The sequence below is a fragment of the Urocampus carinirostris genome, chromosome 1 (assembly GCF_059441175.1).
Source record: "Urocampus carinirostris isolate Australia breed hairy pipefish chromosome 1, RoL_Ucar_1.0, whole genome shotgun sequence".
NCBI classification, from domain to species: Eukaryota; Metazoa; Chordata; class Actinopteri; order Syngnathiformes; family Syngnathidae; genus Urocampus; species Urocampus carinirostris.
In genome coordinates this window covers 28,412,398-28,437,143 of record NC_142349.1, presented here as the reverse complement: position 1 = coordinate 28,437,143, position 24,746 = coordinate 28,412,398, and the positions used below count along the sequence as shown (strand labels likewise).

Here is a 24,746-nt window from a genome sequence, read left to right as displayed (position 1 = left end):
GGTACAGCATGTGATTCGTAACACTTTTGGCAAAATACGATAGAGAGGTTTAGTCAAGCAACTCATTTCACATTATCATTAATCAAAAAATATAATTGCATATGTTCGTTTTTATATGTGTGTGTGTGTGTGTGATCTTAAGTCAACAATACTAGTGAGATTAATCCTTAAAAAAAGCCAACAGGACTTTCCTTGTTTCAAAAGTGTGCGATAAGTGATTATAGTTTTCCAACAAGACAAAAATGCCTCGTAATTGTGTTACTGTATTCGCAGTATGATAAATTCAGAGATATTTATCCACAATATCTTTAATTCATCTTATGTCAGAGATGCGTTTTTTCCTGTTGAAATTGTAAATAGTTTTTGTGTGAGTGATATTGTTTATAACATATCTTATATTGTTAATACTTTATCATCCTTGTTAATGTATCAGAAATAATGCAGGCTGAGGGACACAGGTTTCAATCAAGATAATCATGTTAGTGTGCAGGGGCGCCCGTGTTGGTGTGTTACATAACATGGCTTTGCATGCATTTCACATTAGCATTTGAATTTATTCATGCGATGTATGTTATTTGTGTCTCTGGGCGTCATAAAAACATGGATTCCGCAGCTGCGGGGTACATTCAGCCGTAAATTCCACTTCTTGCAAAACCCCCTCCCCTTCCTCTCATGCTCTCTGTCTATCCGTCTTTCCATCGGTCCTGCTGACTGCAGTCTGCATCCGCTGCCCACAGATGCTGCTGCTGATGGTGCTGAGCAACAGCGTTCTCTTTTGCTGTAAATGTGATGAGGCATCCTGTAATTGCTGCTGCATAGATAGACTACACGCGTACTCAGAGGCTGGTCAGATAACGAGACAAAGGAGGTAGTGTCACCACAGGGTAATGTGTATAGAAATGTAAAGGATGATGGAAAACACCGGGGCAAAGGGTTAGAAGATTTCCAAAATTTCATAGTGGAGTAGGAGAGAATTTAGGAAAGTGAGAAAGGCAGAGAAAGGAGACCACTTAGGGCTATGCTGCAGTAGAATGAGGGTCGGAGCAGAAGAGTACTTGGGCTGCCAGCCTTCTGCATCCTGCTCTCGAGCTATCACCACACACTCTTCTCTCTGAAGAGGCTACGAGAGGAATCCACAGTGGAGGCAAGAAGGAGACTGAGGAGGGGGGCTGAGGAGGAGGAAGCCAGAGGTTCTGCACACAAGATGGCTGCTGTGTCCTCTCCCTCTGGCACTGGTAAGTGTTTTTCCTTTCTTTGTTGCACACCTCACGCATTGATCATCTCGATCAGAAGATATATTATGGGTTGAGATTCTCGAGACTGTCATCCTCAAGCCTGAGAAACTGTTGCTATAGTCCCCATGCATTCAGTGGCACACGAGCAGCGTGTCAGCAACACTTCGGAGGTGGATGGCTGACAAGCCTTACACTCCACCCCTCTTACTGACCCCCTCTTGTGAAAAGATTGTGGATGGCATTTGCTTTTTGAATGTGTCACATTTAGATATCTTATCCTTACGCTATAACTAAAAGCTTTTCATTTGAGAAGTCATTTTGATGCATATGGCATGCCTCGTAGGAAAAACAAAATTCTCCTTGACCCATGGTTCTTTACTGATGCAAAAGAAACTAAAAGCTGACTCTCGAGGAGAAGGGCAAGAAACTAAGTCAAATAAATTAGGCACACGGAAATGCAATTTCATTTGCCAAAGCAAATAAACAGAGCACAAGAGAGTCAAATTGTTCTCCTGCTGTAGTTTTCAAACTTTATATACAGGTAAATTCTACTTAAAATGATTTGTCATAAAAGCTAAAGAATACCAGCTTTGATTATTTGCCATCCCTACGGATGAAGTGCTCCATGCCATTATATTCAGTGCCAAAGAATCAATTTCTCTGAGCTCCAATTCTTCTTTTTCAACGATTAATATCTTCAGCAGTGGACTCCAGGAGTCGTCACCCACCTGAACGCCGGCTCCTGATCCTTGGAGGTCCAAAGTCTGGTAAGACCTCCTCAGCCAACACCATCCTGGGAGAAGAAGTTTTTGACGCAGGGACGGAGACCACTCATAGCAACGTGGGTCAGACGGAGATCTTTGGCCGTCGGGTCACAGTGGTCGATACGCCCCCGTGGGCCATCCCCATCGACACGGAAGACGAAACCGACGCGGACGATAATGGAAACACTGGCGCCGAATCGGAGAGCCAGGCCAGACCCCCGCCTAGCCTGGATAGTGAGGGGCCATGCATGGGGGCCATCTTGTGCCCTCCTGGACCTCACGCAATCCTGCTGGTGGTGTGCGTCACGCAGCCTTTCACTGACACAGAGAGAAGAGCGGCGGAGGAGCAGCTCGGGGCCCTAGGAGGTGGAACATGGAGGTACTCCATGGTGCTCTTCACCGGAGTGGACAAGTTACAGAAAGGCGTCTTCATTGAGGAGCACATCGCGAACACAGGAGAGGCCCTGCAGTGGCTGGTGGAACGATGTGGAAGCAGGTAGAGTACTAGATTACTCGTGTTTAGTTACATTAGTGGCCCTCATGAATAATATATATTTGTAATAAAGCACTTCACACTCTTCAATGGTTCAACATTTTTTGACACATTTTCTAAATATTTCTAAATAACAATCATTCTAAACTTTCAATCTCCTCAAAAACCTAAAAGCCCCAACGTGTAATGTTTGACCACTGGATGGCACTGTATTGTCTAATGTGAACGAAAACAGGTGCCAATGAGTACAGTGCAGAAGCAAGAAGCCAGACAAACATGGCGGCGACTTCTAGGTAGGGATTTCACTATGTGAAAGAAATACAAATTTCTCTACTTGTGATTTTTGTAAAAATTAATATTGGTATGATAGTTCATATTTTTTGCCTAGTGTTCAAATCAATGTTGTTGTTTTTTCTGAATTAAAGTTTTTTGTACCACTAGAAGGCACTAAATATTACACACTGTCCCTTTAAAAGAAAAATGAACAAATGGGGGATATAAACGAAGAACAAGTGGTTGTGTAGTAACTCTATTGTTGAAAGTTTAACACTTTTGGATACAAATAGGTTCACTATTTTGGTTAAAAAAAGGGTCCCAAAGTCCAATGCTTCACTCTCAGATTTAAGGAGACATATCCAGGCTAATCAACTTTGAAGCTTTTGGCTAGAGAGACATTTCTTAACCTAAAAACACAGTGAATGTGATGTTTTTCTCAAATTATCGGTTTGCGATTCCCAGCACAATCTTGTCCCTTAAGCAGCATCCTTTCCCATTTCAGGAAAAACAATAGATGCACTCTTTTGTCCATACCACTGCAGGAACTTACTGTATCACTCTGTGTTTATATTTACAGCCGTACTCACAGCATGATGATACAATTTGAGTTAATAATTTAGAGGTCATTCGAAAAACCTAATTTCAAAAGGACAGTGTGTATATTTCGACCACTAGATGTCGCTGTGTTGTGTAGTGCAACTGAAAACGAGTGCTAAAAAGCAGATGGAAGAATACAAACTAGAGATGTACAATGACCAAAACCCACCATTTTTCTTCTCCTTTTTTTCCCCGGCCCTTTGAGTTATTTGGGGTACCCATAGCAGCAAGATGACTGACAGTTATGTTAGCTCCGTTTAGGTGAGGCTCATGTTAGGTAAAAGGAATGGTAGATTCTTAAAAATGCATGTTTATATGATAGTTCATTTATTTTTGCTCATTATATTAATAATTTGTGTCTTTTTTTAATGAATGAACTATTTTACCCCTCGGAAGTGCTAAATAATGCACTGTCCCTTCAACAGAGTTGTACTTTGACGAAATGACTGTAGAACATAATTTTGATAGATCATTTTGGTATTGTAAGAAACTGCATCACCATTGAATCAGTATTAAAGTCAAATAAATATTTATGATTTATCGTTAAAAGAATAAAATCACGTTTTTGGAACTCGTTGATGGCAATATGACGCTGCAATAAAAAAGTTCCTCTGGCTGCTGGTGTCGAGGACATGTATTTATTTTTTCTTGCCACGTTTAGCTGAGTAATGATGAGGCTTGCAAAAAAAAAACTTGCAAAGAATAACACTCTTGTCTTTAATTTCAACAAGGTCTGGACAGGATTAAAAAAAAGAATAAAATCCCTGCAGATTAAAGTTGTCAAACTCATTTTAATCCAGTGGCTAATGTCATCTACATTTCCAAGTGGTTCCAACCAGTATGGGCCTCATAATATATATGAATATAGATGAACAAGTCAAAATATTGGATGTACATTCTCAAAACTGTTGATATAATTTCCAATTTTACTCAAAAGGAACTAATGTTTGACAGTAATTTGTTCACTCTGCAAATGCTTGATTTCAAGATGTTTTATGAAAAAAATTTATATTCCAATCGTTACGGCCTCGTGTGTACAAAAAAAAAGAAATCTCCATTCTGGCATCACGTCATCAGACAGGGAAAGGGAAATTCAAACCCAAAAACCGTCATAATAATACTGACAAAAGGATTTTAAGAGATCATTTTAGGAACAACTATATAGTCAAATAAAACAGCTTTTGTAAAGATATATTGCGCAAACTGTTACATGGAGCAATTTGAAATCTATCTATGGTGGTTGTACCTGCAGGTACCACACTTTTGATAACCGCTGGAAGGACACAGAAGACAATACACAGGTCCCTGAGCTGATGGAAAAGGTGGAAGAAATGATTACCGACAATCAAGGTGTGTTGTATCGCTCGCTTTTCTCTCACTGCCTTTCTAATTAATAAATCTGGCAATTGCATGATGCTCTTTGGGTAGGCTGGTACTTTGAAGTCAATGAGCTGATTTTGCTGGAGGAGGAGCAGGCAAGGAGAGCTCTGGAGGAAGAGAGAATGAGGATGGAGGAGCATGCTCGACAGAGAGAGCAGATGATTGGAGGTCCTCCCAGAGGTACTGGGACTGTTTGTTTGTGAAGGGGAAAATTTGTTCCCAATTTAAACAAAGAAAGGTCCATGTTAGTTTTCCAATCAGATTTAAATGTATTATCAAAAGGGTTTTTTTTCTATCATGAAACTATGTTGCAGAATATTCTAAGCGAGCAAGAAATTTAGTCTCCAAGTACCGGTAGTCCCATTGGGCTTGTTTGCTGTGGAGCTGTACAGCATTGAAGTAACACAACAATTTCAAAATGGCGAATACCATTAACACAAAATGAGATGCTCGCACTGAAACAGACGGTGATTGTAGTGAACCCCGATTTTATGGCCAATTATGACCAGAGAATGTCCATGACAGATGTGCGTAGCGGAAAAAACAGTTACAGAGAATTAGCTGGACGGCTGCATCAATTCAAACCAATGGTTGAGGCAAGTGATGAGGACGATGGCGAACTTGACATTCGCAACAAACCGGGGAGTAGGAGTGATCGTTTCTTGAACACAGATTGGTAGATTGTGTTTAAGATCCTTCTTATGAGATAGTGTTCAATCTTTTTACCAGTTTCTTTCTTCTTTTCATAGAGGTAACTTTGAATATTCGTTATAAAGTGCAGTCTGCTTGTCAGTCCAGAACACAACATTGGAAACGGGCCATACTAAAGATCGACAGAATAAATATATTTATCGTTTTAAAATATAGATGTTGCACTGCAAATATCCCTTAAACCTTATTGAGATGTATTGTTTATTCTATATTAGTTTTCACAAACTGCTTGCGGCAACTTGTCATGAGCAGTTAGATTTTCGGTCAGTCTGGATATGAGACAGACAACAATTGGATATAAACAATACAGTAGATCTAGGCGCATTTCATGTATATTTGCAGTGCAACATGTTACTGCTTATTCCCCAGTGTTTGGTATGCCCTTGGTTTGTATGTGTGCTGGGATTGCTCTGCCCATGAGGTCAAAAACAAGACAGGCTGTCATCAAAATGCTTATTATCTCAGGGAAATAGTTGTCACAACCAATGAAATATGTATGAATTTTATGCATAAACCATGTAGCATTTCTTGACATTTTGCATGTTTAAAAATTTGGGATTGCCTTAAATTCCAGGAATGTCTGTTCTCTGTATCAGCTATGCTGGTCCAAACCAAACGCAATGCTAGCCAGTTATTTTCCCATGCTTTTGATCTCGTGTTTGCAGAACTGAGATTGCTGTTGTTAGGCTGGAAGGGTGTCGGGAAAAGCTCTGTCGGGAACACCATCCTGGGACGTCGATTCTTTGAGTCAGGCCAGGAGACGGATCTCTGTCTCCGGAGGCAAGCGCTTGTGTCCGGTCGCCGTGTCACCATCGTGGACACACCGGGCTGGGACTGGTTCTCGGTGCGGCGCACACCCAAGCGCATCCGTCAGGAGTCACAGCGTGGTGCCGCCCTTCTGCGACCTGGACCTCACACGCTACTCTTGGTCCTTCCTGTGGTCTCCTCTCTAACCGCCAGGAAGAGGAGAACCCTCCTAGCCCACATCGAGACTCTTTTTGGTGACGCCGCCTGCCTCCACACTATGATTCTGTTCAGCTGTGGCGACTGGCTGGGCCGTACACCCATCGAGGAGCACATACTCAGAGGGGGCCGGGAGCTCCAAAGACTGCTTGAGTACTGCGGGAACTATTATCATGTCTTGGACAGTAAGACCCCTGGCAAGGACAGGAGTGTCTCAAACCTCCTGGATAAGATCGAGGAGATGATCAGGGAGAACGGGGACAAGGCCTTCCTACCGGTGCAGACCGAATGGTGTAAGTCTTACATTTTTAAATTTACTTCAACACATAGTTGACGATCCTTAAGAATGCTTTTGTGACACATACAAGACAGGAACTGCATCGACTCAACTTCAACTTTACTGTTAACTAAGAGATAAGCACAACATACTGCACAGGTTAAATTACTTCCTCTTCCCCACGTGAAAACATGCAATAAATGAGGATAATACAAATAGCAGCAAGAACAAATACACTCACTTGAAATGAATGATTTGCCTAAATTTTGTGCGATGCAATCGTCTTCCGTCAAAAACGAGGGGGAGCAAGGACAGTTCGTGTGTGTTTGGGGTGTGGCGTTAACGTGCCCAGGTATGATGAATCCCTTTATTGATTTTGTCCATATTTTCATTGCTAACTGGTTTTCGTGGTAGACAAGCGGACCTTATTTGTTTGTGTGTATTGCACGTGCATAGCAGTTGTGTTCTATCATTTGTTATTTTTTCTTTCATTCTTTCTTTTTTCTTTATTTTATATGTCTGTCTTTCTTCCAATCTTATTGTCTTTCGTCCTTTGTTCTTTTTTTAGTTTCTTTTCTTCCTTTCCTCTTTTCTTTATCTCTTCCTGTTTACCTTTCTTTGTTCCTTTTTTCTTATTTTCCTTCTTTCTTGCTTGCTTTCTTTCTTGCTTTTGTCATATTCTAGGCGCATATAGATTCTAGTAAATCGGGAGTCGAAAATGCATCCCTGTGGTGCACCGTTGCCATGATAACTCATCAGAACAGGGCTCCATTCATGCAGTCGTTTTAGAGAGCCAGTAAGCCAGGTAATAACTGCACTGATTTTACCTGACTGAAATCCGTGTTCAAGGAACCGAACACTGTTTTCTTTATGAAAGTGGGGCAATTCAGAAGTCAGGGTAAGATTTAGCGCTGATTGAAGGCCCTTTGTCCAAAAATCCTTGTAACATAAGGATCCTGGAAATAAAACAAACAACTTGTAATTGTACAATTTTATTTTTGGGTCCACGCTATTTAACAATCAATTTCAATAAACGAGTTCAAAATAAACTATTGGGGGTTTTTTTCCAATCGTTTTTTGTCCAATGGTTTAAAGTTAATTTTTGTGTGACTTACAGTATAGAATACAGGGGAAAAGGGCCATGTAGAGTAGATAAGTAGATAATTTAGATAATTTTTTGGAGATTGGAATTGAAGCTTATTTTGCTTTGCATTGTTAAATTTCTATTTTGTCGTCTTTTCATTTTCAATTTTTTTGTTGTTGTTGTTTTTTTTTTTTATCCAGGGTCACAGTTTTTTTAAAACTTTTTATCTAGCATACCAAAATATTTTTTGTTTAGTTTGCTTGTTTACTGCTTTGTTTTGTTTGTTTTATAAACAAGCACCCAATACATTCCTACAATGTAAGTTTTGGCTTTTACTGAAATTGTGAATTTTTTAGGAAATGTTAAAATAGTTAATAAATAACCATTGGACAAAGCATATTTCTAGGAACAAAGTAGTTTTAGTGCCTCCCTCAAATCCCTTTCCTCACATGGTTAGTCTGTACCTTGCCATAATCAGATTTTATCTATAATACTATTTATTTTGTTTTAATGTACTTTAGCTTTTGTGTGTGTGCCTGTGTTTTAGGTCTTTCAGGTTGTTGGGTTGGGATAAAGGAGGGGATTTAATTTTCTTATGGTACTCCTAATATTTTATACAGCAATTGGAGTGGCAAAGCGCTTTACGAATATATTCGATTTGATTCATGCCACTGAAAGATGGCTTACGGGCCAATAATTTCCCGTGGGCAGTATTTATGACAGCACTGGTTTAATTGCTCTTTGATTTCATGTCATCATAGTTGAAATAACTCAATCTCCCGTGTGAAGCAGTGCACTTGTACACCTGTGCAAATAACAGCGAGCAAACACACATGCATGTTTTAGATTTGCATTATCTGATTGAAAATATTTGATACAGGTTTCGTATTCATTCACTTCAGATGGCTATGTTTACTGTAGTCAGGAGTCCGAAAATGTTGATGACACTACTGTTGGACCGTGTGCTGTTGTTGCCTTGTCATCAACTTTGTGTAATTGGATTGTGTTGCATTTGACAGTGAGCGAGGAGAGCTCCTACTCATCCGACAACACCGAGCCTGAGGACGACTGTCGGGGGTGCCAGCTGCAATGATCAATTTGAAAGCAAAGCGCGCCTGCGTGAGTTTACTTTGACCTAACCTCATGTACCTTTAACCTCATCTAGATATGAGATTCTAGATGTTGTAGGAAAAAAGGTGTGGATAGCCAGTTACTCTTTATATGAGAAAACGACAGACAAATCCTGGATGAGATTTGAGCACTTTCACAGAAGAAATGTTTCATGAATATTTACAAAATGAAAGACCTCTCTGTAAAATGATGTGCCATCCGCCGACGGTTGAGATTTAGAGGTTTAAGAGTTGATTCGAGTGATGCAGCAAGCGAGTACACATCAGAAGTCTAATCCATTTCAATCACGAAGGGATTTGTCCAAGATGACATTATCTGGGGTTGGCAGCTCGTTGCCTTTCATGCGTGATGCTCTCCGGAGGAAAGCTTCTTTCTGTTTTGTTGCACCTTTCATTTCGGAAAACGCGTCAACTCTACTGCTGTTTGATTCCAACTAATCAAAGGTTTTTGCGGGGAAGCGCTTCTATGAAAAAGAAACCCACTGAACACGGAATCAAAACACCATTACTGTGCCAGATGATGATAAAAGATAAAAAACTGCTGGGAGCGCCCGCACTCGCCATTATTTGCTCACTCGCTCCTGTACGCTTTTGCTCAGATCCTGTGTGATATTTAAAATGTGATTTCTTTATGAGTTTTTGATTCGTTCTCTGCTTGATGAGTCAGTGTTGGCGCAGCTTCACTCACTTTTCCGGGTCAAATCTGGCACATTGACAGAAAAGCTGCATAACGCCGATTGAATTGCTGCAGACGAGGGTCTTATTAAATCCAGAAGCAGGTTTGCAGCAACAACAGTGTTTGTGCTTTTTTTTTTGTCTTGTAGATCTCTATTGTTGAAATTGGATCACTTTAGTCCACTTGTTCTCAACTGCTCTGACTTTAGGACGCACCACCCTAAACTAATTACAAGCCACAACCAAAATCAAGAAACAAATATTCCACATCTCAAATTTGTTGAAAGGATTGGCCAGTTTAAATCAGAGAGAGTAAAATATATTCACTGAAAGAGACCAAAACAACTTCCAGTAATAATATTCCCACAAATGCTCAATGAGCTGCATATTTAAAGACATCAAAAACACTTCATTTCAGTAGCTTTGTGTTCAAGGTTATAAAATCCATCTCTCATATATTTCCCACTGTGTCTGCGTTTAGCCACGCTTAACATGTGTGAAAAAAAAAAACTTAAGCTGTGTTTTTTTGTGGTGAGAAATATATGTGACAACTCACGCCATGCAATTGTGCCAACGTGTGACCAACTGATCTTAACTGGTTCAAAACAGACAATGTGTGCAAGAGTGCTTTTAGACAAACATCAAACAAGGAGAAGTCGCAGCAAACTAGCAGGTCACTTCAAGTCTCCTAATATCTGAGAAGCCTAATCGAACAGACGCTCCATTATTTTATTGTTTTTATTTTCATTTTGCCTAGGATGAGGCCTGCGACTCATTGTAAACGGGAACGCGACCCAAGTTTGAGTCCCAACCTACCAGTTGATGAGCACTATTTTAGTCTGTTGGAAGGACACAAACACTTATTGGGAGCTTAGGATGGCTACCCAGGATGTGCAGCTCTGCTTCACCTCTAGTGCTAATGCAGCCGTTCGATGTTACAAGTTCAACATCGCTCTATGTGCCTCAGTGTCAAAGCGTAATAGTGAAAGTACAGCCCTGGCTGCAAGGCTGTTTCCTATAGGTTACATTAAGCTTTCGCATGCTTACAGAAACCGCATAACCTCGTGAATCTCAAGCTCAAAAATAGGGCTACCGGATACGTTTTTCTACGTATCCTCTAGAATAAATGCAATATTGATAAGTGTAGATTCAATATATACCCATGTCGGCATGTTAGAGCGCTGCATGCTGATAAATAAGATCCAAGAGAGTTGTGGGCCAACCGCTTATACACATGCATTATCTTTTGAATCTTACTTGATAATACTCACTGGAACACCTGGTCAGACTTCATGGATGGATCCAAGAAGACATTTAAGAAAAAGAAAAATTATTTGACCTCGTTCCCTTTCTGCTGTGCTTTAAAGCATGGCTGAAAAGTTTAATATGCGGCTGTTTCAATTGTTGAATAAAGACTGCTCTCCTGTGGATTTATTGCATTAGCAGGGTTATATTTAGCCTACAGTGTAAAGTATGTGAGTTCTCATGTCACTTGTAAATGAAGAACTTTGCGCTATGTTTGACACTTCATTAGCTCAAAGTGATATCACTTGATGTATTCATGGTGATGGTGACATCTTCAGCACTTTGTTGACTGTAATATAATAAAAGATAGCTGGTATATTGTTATTATGTCTTGCTTCATTCTTACTTTGTGTTTTTTTAACTGACATCAAGGATAAATGTATAATAGTGTACATGCAATTGATATTTTTACCTACTTTTGACTGTCCTTGGTTAGCCAACTTGGCAAACGCACGTGATCGGTCAAGTCACACAGGCATTGAGAAGCACGTGTCCAGAAAAACCATACCTGTCAATCTGTACGTTTTTGCCTTACAAAGTACGTTTATTATGCATTTTAAGACGTGTACGACGTACAAAAAAATCTGTACAGAAAAACGCAAATTTGTCTATTTTGGGTACCAACTGGTAAACACAGACTATCATGAAACGGCAAATCAATCAAGTCAAAGGAGCTCGCCGCGGAAGCCACTACCTCTGTTTTTTTTTCCCGTTGCAAATGAAGCGAGCGGTTTGATGCTACTGTGCGCATGCGTCTGCCGCCTGGGAATTTCCCATCATGCATCATTCCGGAAAAATAAAATATGCTGTTAGATTTTGTATTTTGTACTGGAAAATACGAGTTTTTACTGGCATGGAGCCATGGAGGTTGACAGGTATGAAAAACGTTCATGAATTCAGCATTGTCGTTACATTGCTCGCAAATATAGTAGATTGCATTGAGAAAGGGGTTATGAACAAATAAGTACTCGTCGTTTTACTATCACCATCATTCACTAATGTAAACACAATTGGTCTTTCACCAAGGCTGTTGGTGTTTCTTTGGCGACATCTAGTGTTGATGTAGTTATGAGTATTTTAGGCCTCACCTGCTCAATGTAGTACGCCATATTAAGTGACAATTGGATGAGGAAATAGGATTTGAGTCTAACCAGGGTGTGGTGTTGCACGCGCACTACATGAATATTTCCAAGGATGGCCATTTCCACAACTGAAGCGCCTAGCCATGGTTCCAAATGTTTCTTGAAAGCAATAGTCAAGACTAGGAGTCACCAAGGTTTTTGGATGAAAACGACTATTAGTACAGGGTTGTATCAGTTTAATACCAATCTTGGACATGGGTTTTAGCGCACAAAATGCATTTATTCAAGGAATCAACTCCTTGCCCTGAAGAATTCTCGTGCCGGCGTGATGAAGGGGCCTATTGTGGAAGAAGAGCCGGAGCTAGCTAAGCGCCGTTATAAGTCTTCGGTACCATCCGTAATCATGGTAAATGTGAACTCACTACCAAATAAGACCAACGAGTGCTGGTGGAAAACATCGAAGCGCACAAGGAGTGCAGTTGCTGTTTTGCGGAAACGTGGCTCACGTTTAGCATTCCGGACGCTAACGTGTAGCCATCCGGAGCTATCATCCGGCTTCAGCGCCGCCAAACAGACACGAAATCCTGCGGGAATCGGAGAGGAGGCGGACTTGCTAACACGAGGTAGTGTATCCCTGGACACAAAGAAAAGATTTCCATCTGCCGCAGGGATGTCAAACTTTTGGACTAGCGTGTGACATCATCCACTCCGCTACAAGCACCCCTAGGGCATCATGTTTATCTGTTAATAAACAACAGGGTAGACTGCTGGAAGTGTGAATTTCCCTAGGGGGATGAATAAAGTATCCATCTATAATTTGTCTTTTTTACCAGGTTGTATTAAAAGTAGGGTTATGGCTGTCAAACACTAAAACACCAGCCCTAACAGGAACATCGGGTTACTTCAGACATTAATCATGCCACTTTTGAGAAAGTTGGGAATATTGATCAGTTTGCAACATGTCATGCTAGTTTGAAATTTCATTTCAAAGATGATCACAATGACCCTTCAAGGCCAAGTTCGTTTCAGAACCGGCCTGAGGGCTACTCGGGCGCAGTACTAGATAAATGAGCCCTGCTCCAGCAGTGTCCAGTTGCATACTACATGCTTTCAATGTTTTTCCAAATCAGCAAAATTCCCCTTGGTAAGCAATGTCCAAATATGCATTGTCCAGTTTTCCATTCAACATGATTTTGACATCAATTGTGTAAGTTTTAGTTGCACTCTGCCATTTTTATTTTAATGCACAAAATGTAAGAAATCCCTCAAACATGAGTCTTTAATCAATCTTTATCTTAGGTCATAATAATACACATGGCAATAATACATTTTTAAATAGATTAAAAAAGGCCCAACTATATGACGGACAAAACTGAACCGAAGGCTGTTCTAAGAATTTTAGGGTACATTAGGAGATGGTAAAAATGACTACTCTAAGAATCCTGACTACAATGTGCGTAAATCATACAGTAGAAGCAAGTTTCTCAACCAAGCATTCCTGCTTAAATACATGTTGATAATGTGTCAGTGCTCAAAGGCCACTTTTCAACCTTGCCTGCTTAACTTCCTCCATGAGCTCTTTTAGGTACTCAATCTCTCGTGCCATTGATTCAGCCTTCTCTTTTAACTCTACATTCTTCCTCTCTAGTAGAGAATGCTCTGTGGAAAGGGCATCCTGCTGTGCCCTTTTTTTTTGCCTGTAACGAGTGGCTGCCGTCTTATTCTGCTCCATCTTCTTTTTTTTTTTGTTCTTCGGCGCCTTGACAGGCCCTCTGGCATCTGCACCTTGGAATGCCTTGGTTTTGCCCGTGAGAAATGGAGGCTCTTTTTGTTTCGGGTCCGGGTATGGACTGGCTCTGCAGGACCTTGCTGGAAGTGAGCTTGAGAGGGACGAGTGATTAAGATTGGACCGAGTGGATAGAGTGGAGGGTGCACTCCCGTCTTTAGGAGCTAGGACGAGGACAATTCGGGTTGGAGAAAGGGAGAGCACAACCCTTTGGACCTGAGGTACCACCACTGGCTTCACCTCATCCATGGTAACATCAACTTCACTGCCTAAGTCCAGGGTGTATGCGGGGGAGGATGGTGAATCGACATATGGAGGGGAAGCGCACGGGGCAACTGCTGGTTCCGATTTGATTTCAAACTCATTTTGAGGATCTGGGATAGATGGTTCAGGGGAGGGGACACTGCGGGATGCCGGTTCTGCTGAGGAGACGAGTGGATCAGAATCAACTGAGGGCGACTGAGGACTATCCGGAAATGGTGGAGCAAGACTTGACATGGTAGCAATTGGAAGTGAATCAAGCTCAATGGGGCAATCAAGGGAGGACAAGAGATCATCTGGATCACTAGGAGACGCATTAGGACTGCAAGCACCTATCAGCGAGTCCAAGTCAAAGTCGCCAAGATCCACCCTCTCGGCCATCCAATCCAGGTCACCAAACACATCATCTGTGGGCATAAAGAGTACCATTAGAAATTTGTTGCACTACAGAGCACTAGAGTTTTACCTTTTCCGTCATCTGAGACAACCTCATGATCGCTCAACTGCCCAGATGGGGCCAGCCAGGGGAATGGAAGTAGGTGAGATGAAACCTCGAGTTTCCCCTGGAGGGGAGCCAGCGGTGAGCGAGGGGGGGGATATAAGGAAGGAGGAGAGGTGGAAGACGGAAATGAGGAGTTGAATGGTGACATGACGCCACGCACCAAACTTTGGCCTCCTTTGCGATGGTCCTCTTGCTCAGGTTGAGATGTATTTGAGCCTATGACATCAGCCATGGGAGAGGAAGGCTCCCAAAGAGGGGCCTCCATGTCTTCCAGGCCAAACAGTGAGCTTGTCATCATCATGGTCATAGTGGGCGTTGTTGGTCACAAACGGAGTGCGTGGCAATGTTCTGAGGGTGCCAAATTCTTTTTTGCTGTCGCGTGCAGCGGGCTTGAGGGTTTCCACGTGGGACCTGCAAATAAATATAGGAGATATAAAAATGAACACTGAAATACAAGTCGTGTGTTAAATAATAGTCTTTAAAAGGAGCAGTACGAAATTTGGAACTATAGGATTCTCTGCCGCCATATCCTTGTCCGTCATCACTGCAGTCTCAGACGGCTTATCCAGGACATGCTCGAATAAACTTCCTAGTTACACCTTTCTTAGGGTTTGGTGTTGAAGTTTGAACTCTTCGACAAGCAGGCTTTTCCTTTCACCGTTTTCATGCTACACTGTCAAATAAAAATGTTGAAACCCTGCGGGGACAAGAATGACGTCACTCTCTAAAGCCCTCCACCCAAGCCCTCACTAATTGAACCTAATGTGTGCCGCCCTGATCAACTCTGCTAAGATGAAAACAGGTACATGCAGTTTAAGATATAGCACAAATCCTCTCTTGAGCTCAGTTGGGCATTGTTAACATATACTTAATGGAGAAAATATTAATTTTGTAAATTCATAAGGACACCCCAAACATGCAGCTGAAGGATAAGTCTTGTTCCGTTCAACTTAACAGATCATATCTCTAATACATATCATTTGTATATGTTAAAATAATTAGCAAGCTAAGGAATTTGCAGTACTCCGTGCTGAAAATTGACTACATTGCCACAGGCTGAATGGAAAAAACCGAGTCACGTGGTTTCATGTCTGTGACGTCAATCGTCTCCAAAATGTCAAAGACTTCCCCTCCCCCGGCAACACAAAGCCGCCATTTTATCACGCGGCGAGATTTTAAATCGAAGGCTACGTAGGCACATCAAAGTCACCAATCGACTATTAGAGAATTGTAAAATATACATGGAACATTATTATACCAGATTAAGACTTCTGCCGACATCTTCATTGAAATAACAGGATTATGTTTTATGGGATGGGGGATTGGTTGCCACCGTTTGGACTCGAGTTACGTCATCCACGGTTACAAATTTGTTAAAACATTTTATCTGTTATAAATTTTACAAAGAGATGATTAGCCGTAGTCCGCTAAAGCCTTGATACTATTGTGTTAAGCACTGTATAAATAAATGGGACTTGACACTCCTTAGAACTCGACGTCGCCGTTAATGGCGGCCAACTCGGCCCCAAACGCGGAACAACTAAATACGACTTTTTTAAAAGGATACTTACGACATGTTTGCTGAAATAAATGTAGTTCAGTGCACTAGTTGGATGCACTGTTTTGCTGGCTGCTGCTGGGTCGCTGCGCACGTTTACACTGCCATTTCGGCAAAATTGAAGCGAGCTCTTGAAACTGCTGTTGCTCCCTGTGCTGAAAGGATTTCTAAATGGCGAATGATCCCTGAATGGATGTGTCGCGCCTTCCGGTATCCTTCCGCAGTACGCGTCCATTAATCAATCCGCTAAGAACTATATTTCGTACGACTAAGGTTTTTCCGGATTATCAACATACTTTAATGCAGGGGCCACCAACATGTTTCAGACTTGGAGCTTTTTTTATCATTTTTATATGCAATTCATCACAGAGACGTCTATCTCATTTAGCTCAGAAAGAAAGAAAGAAAGAAAGAAAGAAAGAAAGAAAGAAAGAAAGAAAGAAAGAAAGAAAGAAAGAAAGAAAGAAAGAAAGAGAGAAACAAAAATAGAAAGACGAAAGAAAGTAAAATAGAAAAACAAGACAAACAAAGATAGAAAGAGTAAAAAATAGAGAGAAAGAAAGAGAAACCTAGATAGAAAGAAAGATAAACATAAATAGAAAGAAAGAGAAATACAAATAGAAAGAAAGAAAGAGAAACAAAAATTAAAAGAAACAAAAATAAAAATTAAAAAATAGAACAAATATTAATAAAAAAAGAGAAACAAAAATAGTAAGGAAGAAAGATAAACAAAAATAAAAGGAAAGAAATGGTAAATGGTCTGCATTGATATAGCGCTTTTCAAGTCAATGAAGACCTCTCAAAGCGCTTTACAATGTGCTTCACACTTACCTATTCACACACACACTCACACTCCAATAGCAGCCATGCATGCAAGCCTAGTTTAGTTAGTTAGTTAGTTAGTTAGTTAGTTAGTTAGTTTATTCAACCAATAATCTTCACATAAAAATCATCGGAAATCGTCTCGTTGTCTCGGCTCAGTGAGAATTTTTAAATTTAACAACATTCAACATTCTGAATATAAAACGAAAAACAGAAATTACAATTTACAATTATTAAAAATTCGTAAAGCACTCGGGTGAAAACTGTTTGTAAACCTTTTAGTACCCTTGAATGACTTCAGGCGTCTACCGCTCCGTAACAGATGAAAATGATCATTACCAGGATGACTCTCATCCTTAAGAATATTTGAGGTACGTTTCAAAACTCTATCATTATATATAGATTCCAGGGATGGCAGACCGGTGCCCACAATCTTTTCCGCTGTGCGGATTACCTGAAAGAGAAACAAAAACAGAAAGGGAGAAAAAGAAACAAAAAATGAAAGGAACAAAAATAGAAAGATAAGAGAGACAAAAATAGAAATGAAAAAAGAAATCAAGAAAAACTAAAATAGAAAAGATGAAAGAAAGAAAATCAAAAGAAAGAGAAAACAATAAGTATATTGTCATGGTCGCCTTGGCGACCGGTCTGCCCCGCCCCCTGGGCACCAGCTGAAGCAGTTCAACTAATCGCGTGTCTGCTATTTAAGGCTGGATTGTGGGCTTTGCGGGTGCTGGCTCATTTTATATATATACACCCATTGTCCGTTCTGTTATGCCTTGTCCTGCTTGTTGAGTTGGAAGAAGCCTGTGTTTGCACGTTTTGTTAAAACCTGTTTTGTTCTGTCTTGTCCCTGAGTTATGGACAACTTTTATTTTGATAAATAAAAGTTCTGGATCGTCACGCAATTGAGTTCTCCCTTCCTGCCTCCTGCCTCCGTTCTGGTCCGGTCACCTCACCCCTTCCACCCCACCTCGTGACAGAATGAGCCAGCCAACATTTGAACTCAGCGAACGATCCCTGCGCGATTTGGGGAGAGCTGGAGGACGCCGTTTGGCAAGCACCCATTGAGGTATCCTTCCCTACCCGAACCACGGCCCCGCCCGTCGTGGCCTTTGCTGTGCCTCGAATGGGGCCCCGGGAGGATTTGACGCCTGCCAGTCCGACTCTACTGCCTGCCAGTCCGACTCCGACTCTGCTGCCTGCCAGTCCGACTCCGACTCTGCTGCCTGCCAGTCCGACTCCGACTCTGCTGCCTGCCAGTCCGACTCTGCTGCCTGCCAGTCTGACTCCGACTCTGCTGCCTGCCAGTCCGACTCCGACTCTACTGCCTGCCTGTCCGACTCCCCGGCCTGCCTGTCCGACTCCGACTCTGCTGCCTGCCAGTCCGACTCCGACTCCCCGGCCTGCCTGTCCGACTCCGACTCTGCTGCCTGCCTGTCCGACTCCGACTCCCCGGCCTGCCTGTCCGACTCCGACTCCCCGGCCTGCCTGTCCGACTCCGACTCCGCGGCCTGCCTGTCCGACTCCGACTCCGCTGTCTGCCAGTCCGACTCCGCCTGTCCTGTTTTCGCCTGCCCTGTTCGACTCCCCCTGTCCTGTTTTCGCCTGCCCTGTTCGACTCCCCTGCCTGCCCTGTTCGACTCCCCTGCCTGCCCTGTTCGACTCCCCTGCCTGCCCTGTTCGACTCCCCTGCCTGCCTTGTTCGACTCCCCTGCCTGTCTTGTTCGACTCCCCTGCATGTCTTGTTCGACTCCCCTGCCTGTCTTGTTCGACTCCCCTGCCTGTCTTGTTCGACTCCCCTGCCTGTCTTGTTCGACTCCCCTGCCTGTCTTGTTCGACTCCCCTGCCTGTCCTGTCTTGCCTGTTCTGATTCCGCCTGTCCTGTCTTGCCTGTTTTGATTCCGCCTGTCCTGTCTTGCCTGTTCTGATTCCGCCTGTCCTGAGTCCGACTCTTCTGAATCCGCCTGTCCTGAGTCCGACTCTTCTGAATCCGCCTGTCCTGAGTCCGACTCTTCTGAATCTGCCTGTCCTGAGTCCGACTCTTCTGAATCTGCCTGTGCTGAGTCCGACTCTTCTGAATCTGCCTGTCCTGAGTCCGACTCTTCTGAATCTGCCTGTCCTGAGTCCGACTCTTCTGAATCTGCCTGTGCTGAGGAGTCCGACTCTTCTGAATCTGCCTGTCCTGAGTCCGACTCTTCTGAATCTGCCTGTCCTGAGTCCGACTCTTCTGAATCTGCCTGTCCTGAGTCCGACTCTTCTGAATCTGCCTGTCCTGAGTCCGACTCTTCTGAATCTGCCTGTCCTGAGTCCGACTCTTCTGAATCTGCCTGTCCTGAGTCCGACTCTTCTGAATCTGCCTGTGCTGAGTCCGACTCTTCTGAATCTGCCTGTCCTGAGTCCGACTCTTCTGAATCTGCCTGTCCTGAGTCCGACTTTTCTGAATCTGCCTGTGCTGAGGAGTCCGACTCTTCTGAATCTGCCTGTCCTGAGTCCGACTCTTCTGAATCTGCCTGTCCTGAGTCCAACTCTTCTGAATCTGCCTGTCCTGAGTCCGACTCTTCTGATTCGCCTGTCCCGAGTCCGACTCTTCTGAATCCGCCTGTCCCGAGTCCGACTCTTCTGTATCCGCCTGTCCCGAGTCCGACTCTTCTGAATCCGCCTGTCCCGAGTCCGACTCTTCTGAATCTGCCTGTCCCGAGTCCGACTCTTCTGAATCTGCCTGTCCCGAGTCCGACTCTTCTGAATCTGCCTGTCCCGAGTCCGACTCTTCTGAATCCGCCTGTCCCGAGTCCGACTCTTCTGAATCCACCTGTCCCGAGTCCGACTCTTCTGAATCCGCCTGTCCCGAGTCCGACTCTTCTGTATCCGCCTGTCCCGAGTCCGACTCTTCTGAATCCGCCTGTCCCGAGTCCGACTCTTCTGAATCCGCCTGTCCCGAGTCCGACTCTTCTGAATCCGCCTGTCCCGAGTCCGACTCTTCTGAATCCGCCTGTCCCGAGTCCGACTCTTCTGAATCCGCCTGTCCCGAGTCCGACTCTTCCGAATCCGCCTGTCCTGAGTCCGACTCTTCTGAATCCACCTGTCCTGAGTCCGACTCCCCTGATTCCGCCTGTCCTTGTAGGAGAAATTGTAGGTTCGATAATCTTTTAAGTCTTCTTTCGTGATTGAATTAAGTACATCGGGAACCAGCCATGAGGGGGAGCCTTTTATTTCATCATCCCAAAAGAACTCAGAGAACTCCAAACATAACAATGCTTTTATAGCTTCAGCCCAAAAGGCGGCCCTAGTCCTCAGTAATCAACACGGACATGTTGTTCGTACCCTTATTAGGACATGTTGTTGCCTCAGTTTGCTCAGAGAGTCCTTGAAGAAAGGCCTTGTAGGTCTCATGCCCATTTTGGTAAACTCGACTATCTTGTCAAGGATCTTCTCGAATGATGTCAACATTCCCTCACTACTGTAAGCAACGTAAGCAGGTTTTTCTACATTTCTAAATGTATGCAACTCTATTCGACAAATGCGAGTCTATTTTCCACTACATATCCCCCCTTTGGGAGTTTATACTCCCACTTTGAATGGAAATTAAAATTGAAAAATCAATACAGGGTAGTGGTAAAGTATCTTAAATCATAGATACACAGAATTATCGGAAAAAATAAAAATGAAAACACGATCCTGGCGGTCAGCCTGCTGCGATTATCTCAACTCTTGTTATTCATGTTTCGATAACAAAAACCCCAACACTCCAAACATCTGACCCATGCACTAACCCCCCCTTCATTTATCTTTATCCGTACATACTGGATTATACACGTAGACCGTCGACGGTTGATTTGTACGTGATAAAGGTAAATGAATAATTGAACTGATAAGTGATAACAAATTTTGGTAACAGTCGTTGATACATTTCAAGATGAGTGCATGACTGGATAGTGATACAGTATACACATTGGCCTTTGGCCTGACCCCCGTGAACAATTTGAAGACCATGCATTGTCGTATTCATCAACGGGTGTCGTGAAGTCAGATGTTGGAGTGAGTGTTCATCCCAGCAGGCATCACGCTCAGTTTCCATGCAGCCAAAAACCCGGAAGCGACGATGCATCCTGACCATCCCAGACAGCAGCTTGCTCCCCGGCAGTGTGACATACCAACAAGAGAATCACAATTAGAAAACAACATATTTGTAGCTTTTATTCCTAGCGCTATTGTGTGTTGTGTGTCAACTGAAATTACTATTAGATATTTCATTTAGTCCATATCATTGTATGTGTCCATTCCCTCAGATGCTCCATCATATAGTGTAGGTTTTCCCGACTGTTAATGCCACCAGATAAAAATCATGACGTCCTCCTATTTTACTAAAGGCCTTGTTAGTGTAATAAATAAAACATCGTTGGTTGTAATAAATTAATAAATGTAATTAATCCATTCTGCGGTCTTATCCAGAGTTATCCAGATAAATATTGAATATTGAATATTAACACTTGCTTTTTAGCCCACTAGTCCCAATGGGAAATTGACATACAACCATCCCAATTAATTTTACCTTATTCTCATTTTATTTCTTTACCAAACCAACTAAATCTACTATTTTAGCTTAATGTGAAATTTTACGTGCATTGATCTTATAACCATGCCTTCATCCCACATTAATCTATCCCAATTCACTCAATTGGATTTTTTCCTCGTCTTTTCATTACTTAATTCTCCAATTCTTAACTATAAAACGAAACATTTTTATTCATTTTCCGTCACTATTCCATCTTTTCATGGTGTGGTTCTGGCATTAACTTAATGCATCTAAAATAACTCAACATAATTTTTCTAAACTTTCCACCCCTAAATTCATCGTTTTCCAACCGAAAAACATTTATTTTCCGGGAACTCCATAGGCTCTCGGACGTTACGTTGCACACCCTTAGCGTCAAAACGATTTCCCAAACAACGAACGTTTTAGATTCCTAACGAGATGTGCTATCGTTTCCATCCAAAACAATACATTTCTGTAACATTTTCGAAGTAGGTTTTAGTACACCTGAGGCTTTATGTTTGAACGATTTCTTTAGTAGTGCTAGTATTAATGCTGTTGCAGTTTTGTAGCAGTATTCTTGCAGAATTATAGCTACACCATATACTATGTTCCTGTTTGTAAGCTCCATATTTCGTTTCCTAGTAATTCCATTTATATTATTGTAATACTTTGCCATCTCATTTCTTGTTCCCTTTTGGTTAACTGCAAACGAATAGCTGGATTAAACCCTAGAGGTTTAATTCTGACCCAATTGTGGAAAAATGTGTTCGATTAACTTGTTTACCCCCGTGCTCAGCACATTTCTTTTTATAATACAATTTTTATGTATTGTGTGGTATGTATTTTTGTTTTTTTGTTTTTTGTAAATACTGTATTAAACCTTATCTTTTCCGTTCCTTTACCCCACTTTGATGATGGAGTGTCATGCCAAATTTAATTGTCAGTTACAATATGTTAACCCGTTCAGTAACTATGTAGTATATCACTAGTGGCATTTCTGCATTACCGTATTAATGTCGTTGTACTTCTACGGTGTTTTTCTTTCAGCGAATTTAATTTCACTGTGTGACGTTTGAGTGTTCCATATCAATAGAGGTGTAGGACTTAAAATTCGACTCCCTCCCGCCGTCACTTATGAGTGCTGAGGCTCATTTTGTCTGTCGTTTTGTCTCAAAGTTAATTTTGTGAAAATGCCAAAAATTCCTAAAACTGAAGATACTTAGTATTTACTTTTAGCACATGCGCTGGGCAATGGAGTAAAATGCGCATGTCCTGTTTATAGTTCCTAACACCCACCCAATCAAAATTGTTTGAGTTTTGGGTTAAAGTTTTTTCCTGTGAGTTTCTATCAAAAATGTCTCGATAGTGAACCTAAGTCGTTTAATCAGCTTTCTTATAAAGTATTTTTAGTAATTTACATTCAAAACAGGGACTGCTGGTGTGACAACGTGACTGTAAACTGGAGTTACTAGAGTTTCCATAACATGAGCATCACCTAGAGGCAGTGGATACGACACAATAATTAGAAGAAAATAGTGCTTCTTTGGGCACTGTGACTCTCCTCTTTTATCCTGTTAAGCACTTTTATTTCGGTTGCACTACACAATGCAGAGACATCTTGGGGTCAATTTATACACACTGTCCCTTTAAAAGGTTTTGAGTGCATGTTTCTCATGACACCATATTTTACCAATTATATTTTACACGTTTTCGCCTTATCCCAATTTTTTTTTTTTTTTTTTTTTCCGTAATAATTTAATTTTGGTACTTTCGAGTTTCCATACCTCAGGGCCAATGAGCCCTTCAAGAGGTAAAATGTACTTGTACTTTCCAAATTCTCAACCGTTTTGGTATGTTGTACAGTAGTGTCACACTTAACCGGGCTGCTGTCTTTTTGATGCGTCAAGGTCTGCACTTCCGGACCCGCGATTTCCATTCGCCGTTGCGATTTCTCGAGCTCTGCTCCTAGTAACAACCATATCAAACAACTTATTACCACACACCACTTTATCATACACATCTTGTTTTCCTAATTTAACATTACTGCCCTGTTGATCTTGGTTGATCCCATTGACGGTGGCAGCGTGAGCCTTGGTACAGTGGTTCAGATGGTACCAGGTTGAGCTGCCCTCGACCTGGACTGCTGTCGGCGTTGCCCTCACGACGGTGTACGGTCCCTTACGCCTCGGTTGGTTCCACTCTCGTCGAAACCTTGATGTAGACGAGATCCCCTGGGACCACCTTCTTCCCCAATGGTTGTTCGACCTTGGACCCTCGTCTCTTAACCAGCCGGTAGATGACAGCCGTCAATTGTCTCATACAGTCTCTCAGTTCAGTTTGTAGTTGCTCAAGTGGCGGTCCCTTGTAGGGACCTCCCAGATGCGGCACTGGTCTGCCTGTTAGCATTTCATGCGGTGTTAAATGCGTGATCCAATGAGTTTGTATGCGATAACTCATCAGCGCTAACTGTAGCGCATCCCCTCAGTTGAGCCTAGTACTCACACAGATCTTGTTTATCTTTGATTTTAATATTCCATTTACTCTTTCCACGACCTTTTGAACTAATGCTTATTACGACCATCTGAGCTTATTTCAGACGGTATACCAAATCGCGGAATAACTTCTCTGATCAAAAGCTTTATTACTGTTTCCGCACCTAGATCTTTTGATTGAACTGCTCCTGATATTGTTCTCTGCACAGATTTCATATACTGGTTGAGCACTCCGTCTACCGTGGCCTGTAAATACGGAGACCTGTAACCTTATTTCTCCAGCTATTTTACAAAGGTATTCCCCTGTTACCTATTCTCCTTAATAATCCTCCTGATGCTCCTGCATCTGGAGACACATCACCGTTTTCCTGGAAAGCAGATTCAAAATACAATTTTAGCAGTATTCCTGTGTTAAAAATAAAATAATTTACAATCCAAACGTATCAATATTCCTCAGATTTGTAAACACCACGTCAATCAACAAGATCCTAACGTGATTCAATGCAGACTCGTGTTGTTCGTTATCACCGCCTCGTCGACGGCCTTGGCTGTCTGGCTCAGTCCATTGTGACGTTCCACCGCAATCTGCAGCAGGAATGTGTCCATGAGCCTTATCACTGACCTTGGTCGTGCCCAGTTTTCCTCCTCTTTCTCCTCGAAACTGGCTGCAATCAGTTCAGATTGCCCCCTGCTCACTGTTTGAGGACAGCCTGGATGTGCTCCAGTGTCCCCACGACCCTGCTGTAGACAAGCGGCGCAGACAACGGATGAGTGAACGTCTTTGTTTGTTCTTTGTTTGTTTTTCTGTCCATCTTC

The 24,746-nt window shown here is 42.3% G+C and overlaps 2 protein-coding genes across 3 annotated transcripts; one reads left to right on the top strand and one right to left on the bottom strand.

The window, feature by feature from the left end:
• The first annotated feature begins 40 nt into the window (after positions 1-40).
• LOC148374189 (GTPase IMAP family member 8) lies at positions 41-11,214 on the top strand. 2 transcript variants are annotated; one of them, XM_088333441.1, is made up of 6 exons: positions 41-1,235; positions 1,940-2,495; positions 4,618-4,715; positions 4,794-4,925; positions 6,122-6,712; positions 8,800-11,214. In XM_088333441.1, the coding sequence occupies exons 1-6, from the start codon at positions 1,205-1,207 to the stop codon at positions 8,871-8,873; spliced, it is 1,482 nt and encodes a 493-aa protein (XP_088189567.1). In that variant the 5' UTR covers positions 41-1,204; the 3' UTR covers positions 8,874-11,214. The 2 variants fall into 2 exon arrangements, with proteins under 2 accessions (XP_088189567.1, XP_088189558.1); XM_088333432.1 differs by having other exon boundaries at positions 42-1,235; positions 1,937-2,495.
• A 2,030-nt stretch (positions 11,215-13,244) lies between these two features.
• Positions 13,245-16,266, bottom strand: atf4b (activating transcription factor 4b). The gene is made up of 3 exons (XM_088333461.1): positions 16,093-16,266; positions 14,486-14,932; positions 13,245-14,426 (listed from the first exon to the last, which is right to left on the bottom strand). The coding sequence occupies exons 2-3, from the start codon at positions 14,826-14,828 to the stop codon at positions 13,504-13,506; spliced, it is 1,266 nt and encodes a 421-aa protein (XP_088189587.1). The 5' UTR covers positions 14,829-14,932; positions 16,093-16,266; the 3' UTR covers positions 13,245-13,503.
• Between the last annotated feature and the right edge of the window lie 8,480 nt (positions 16,267-24,746).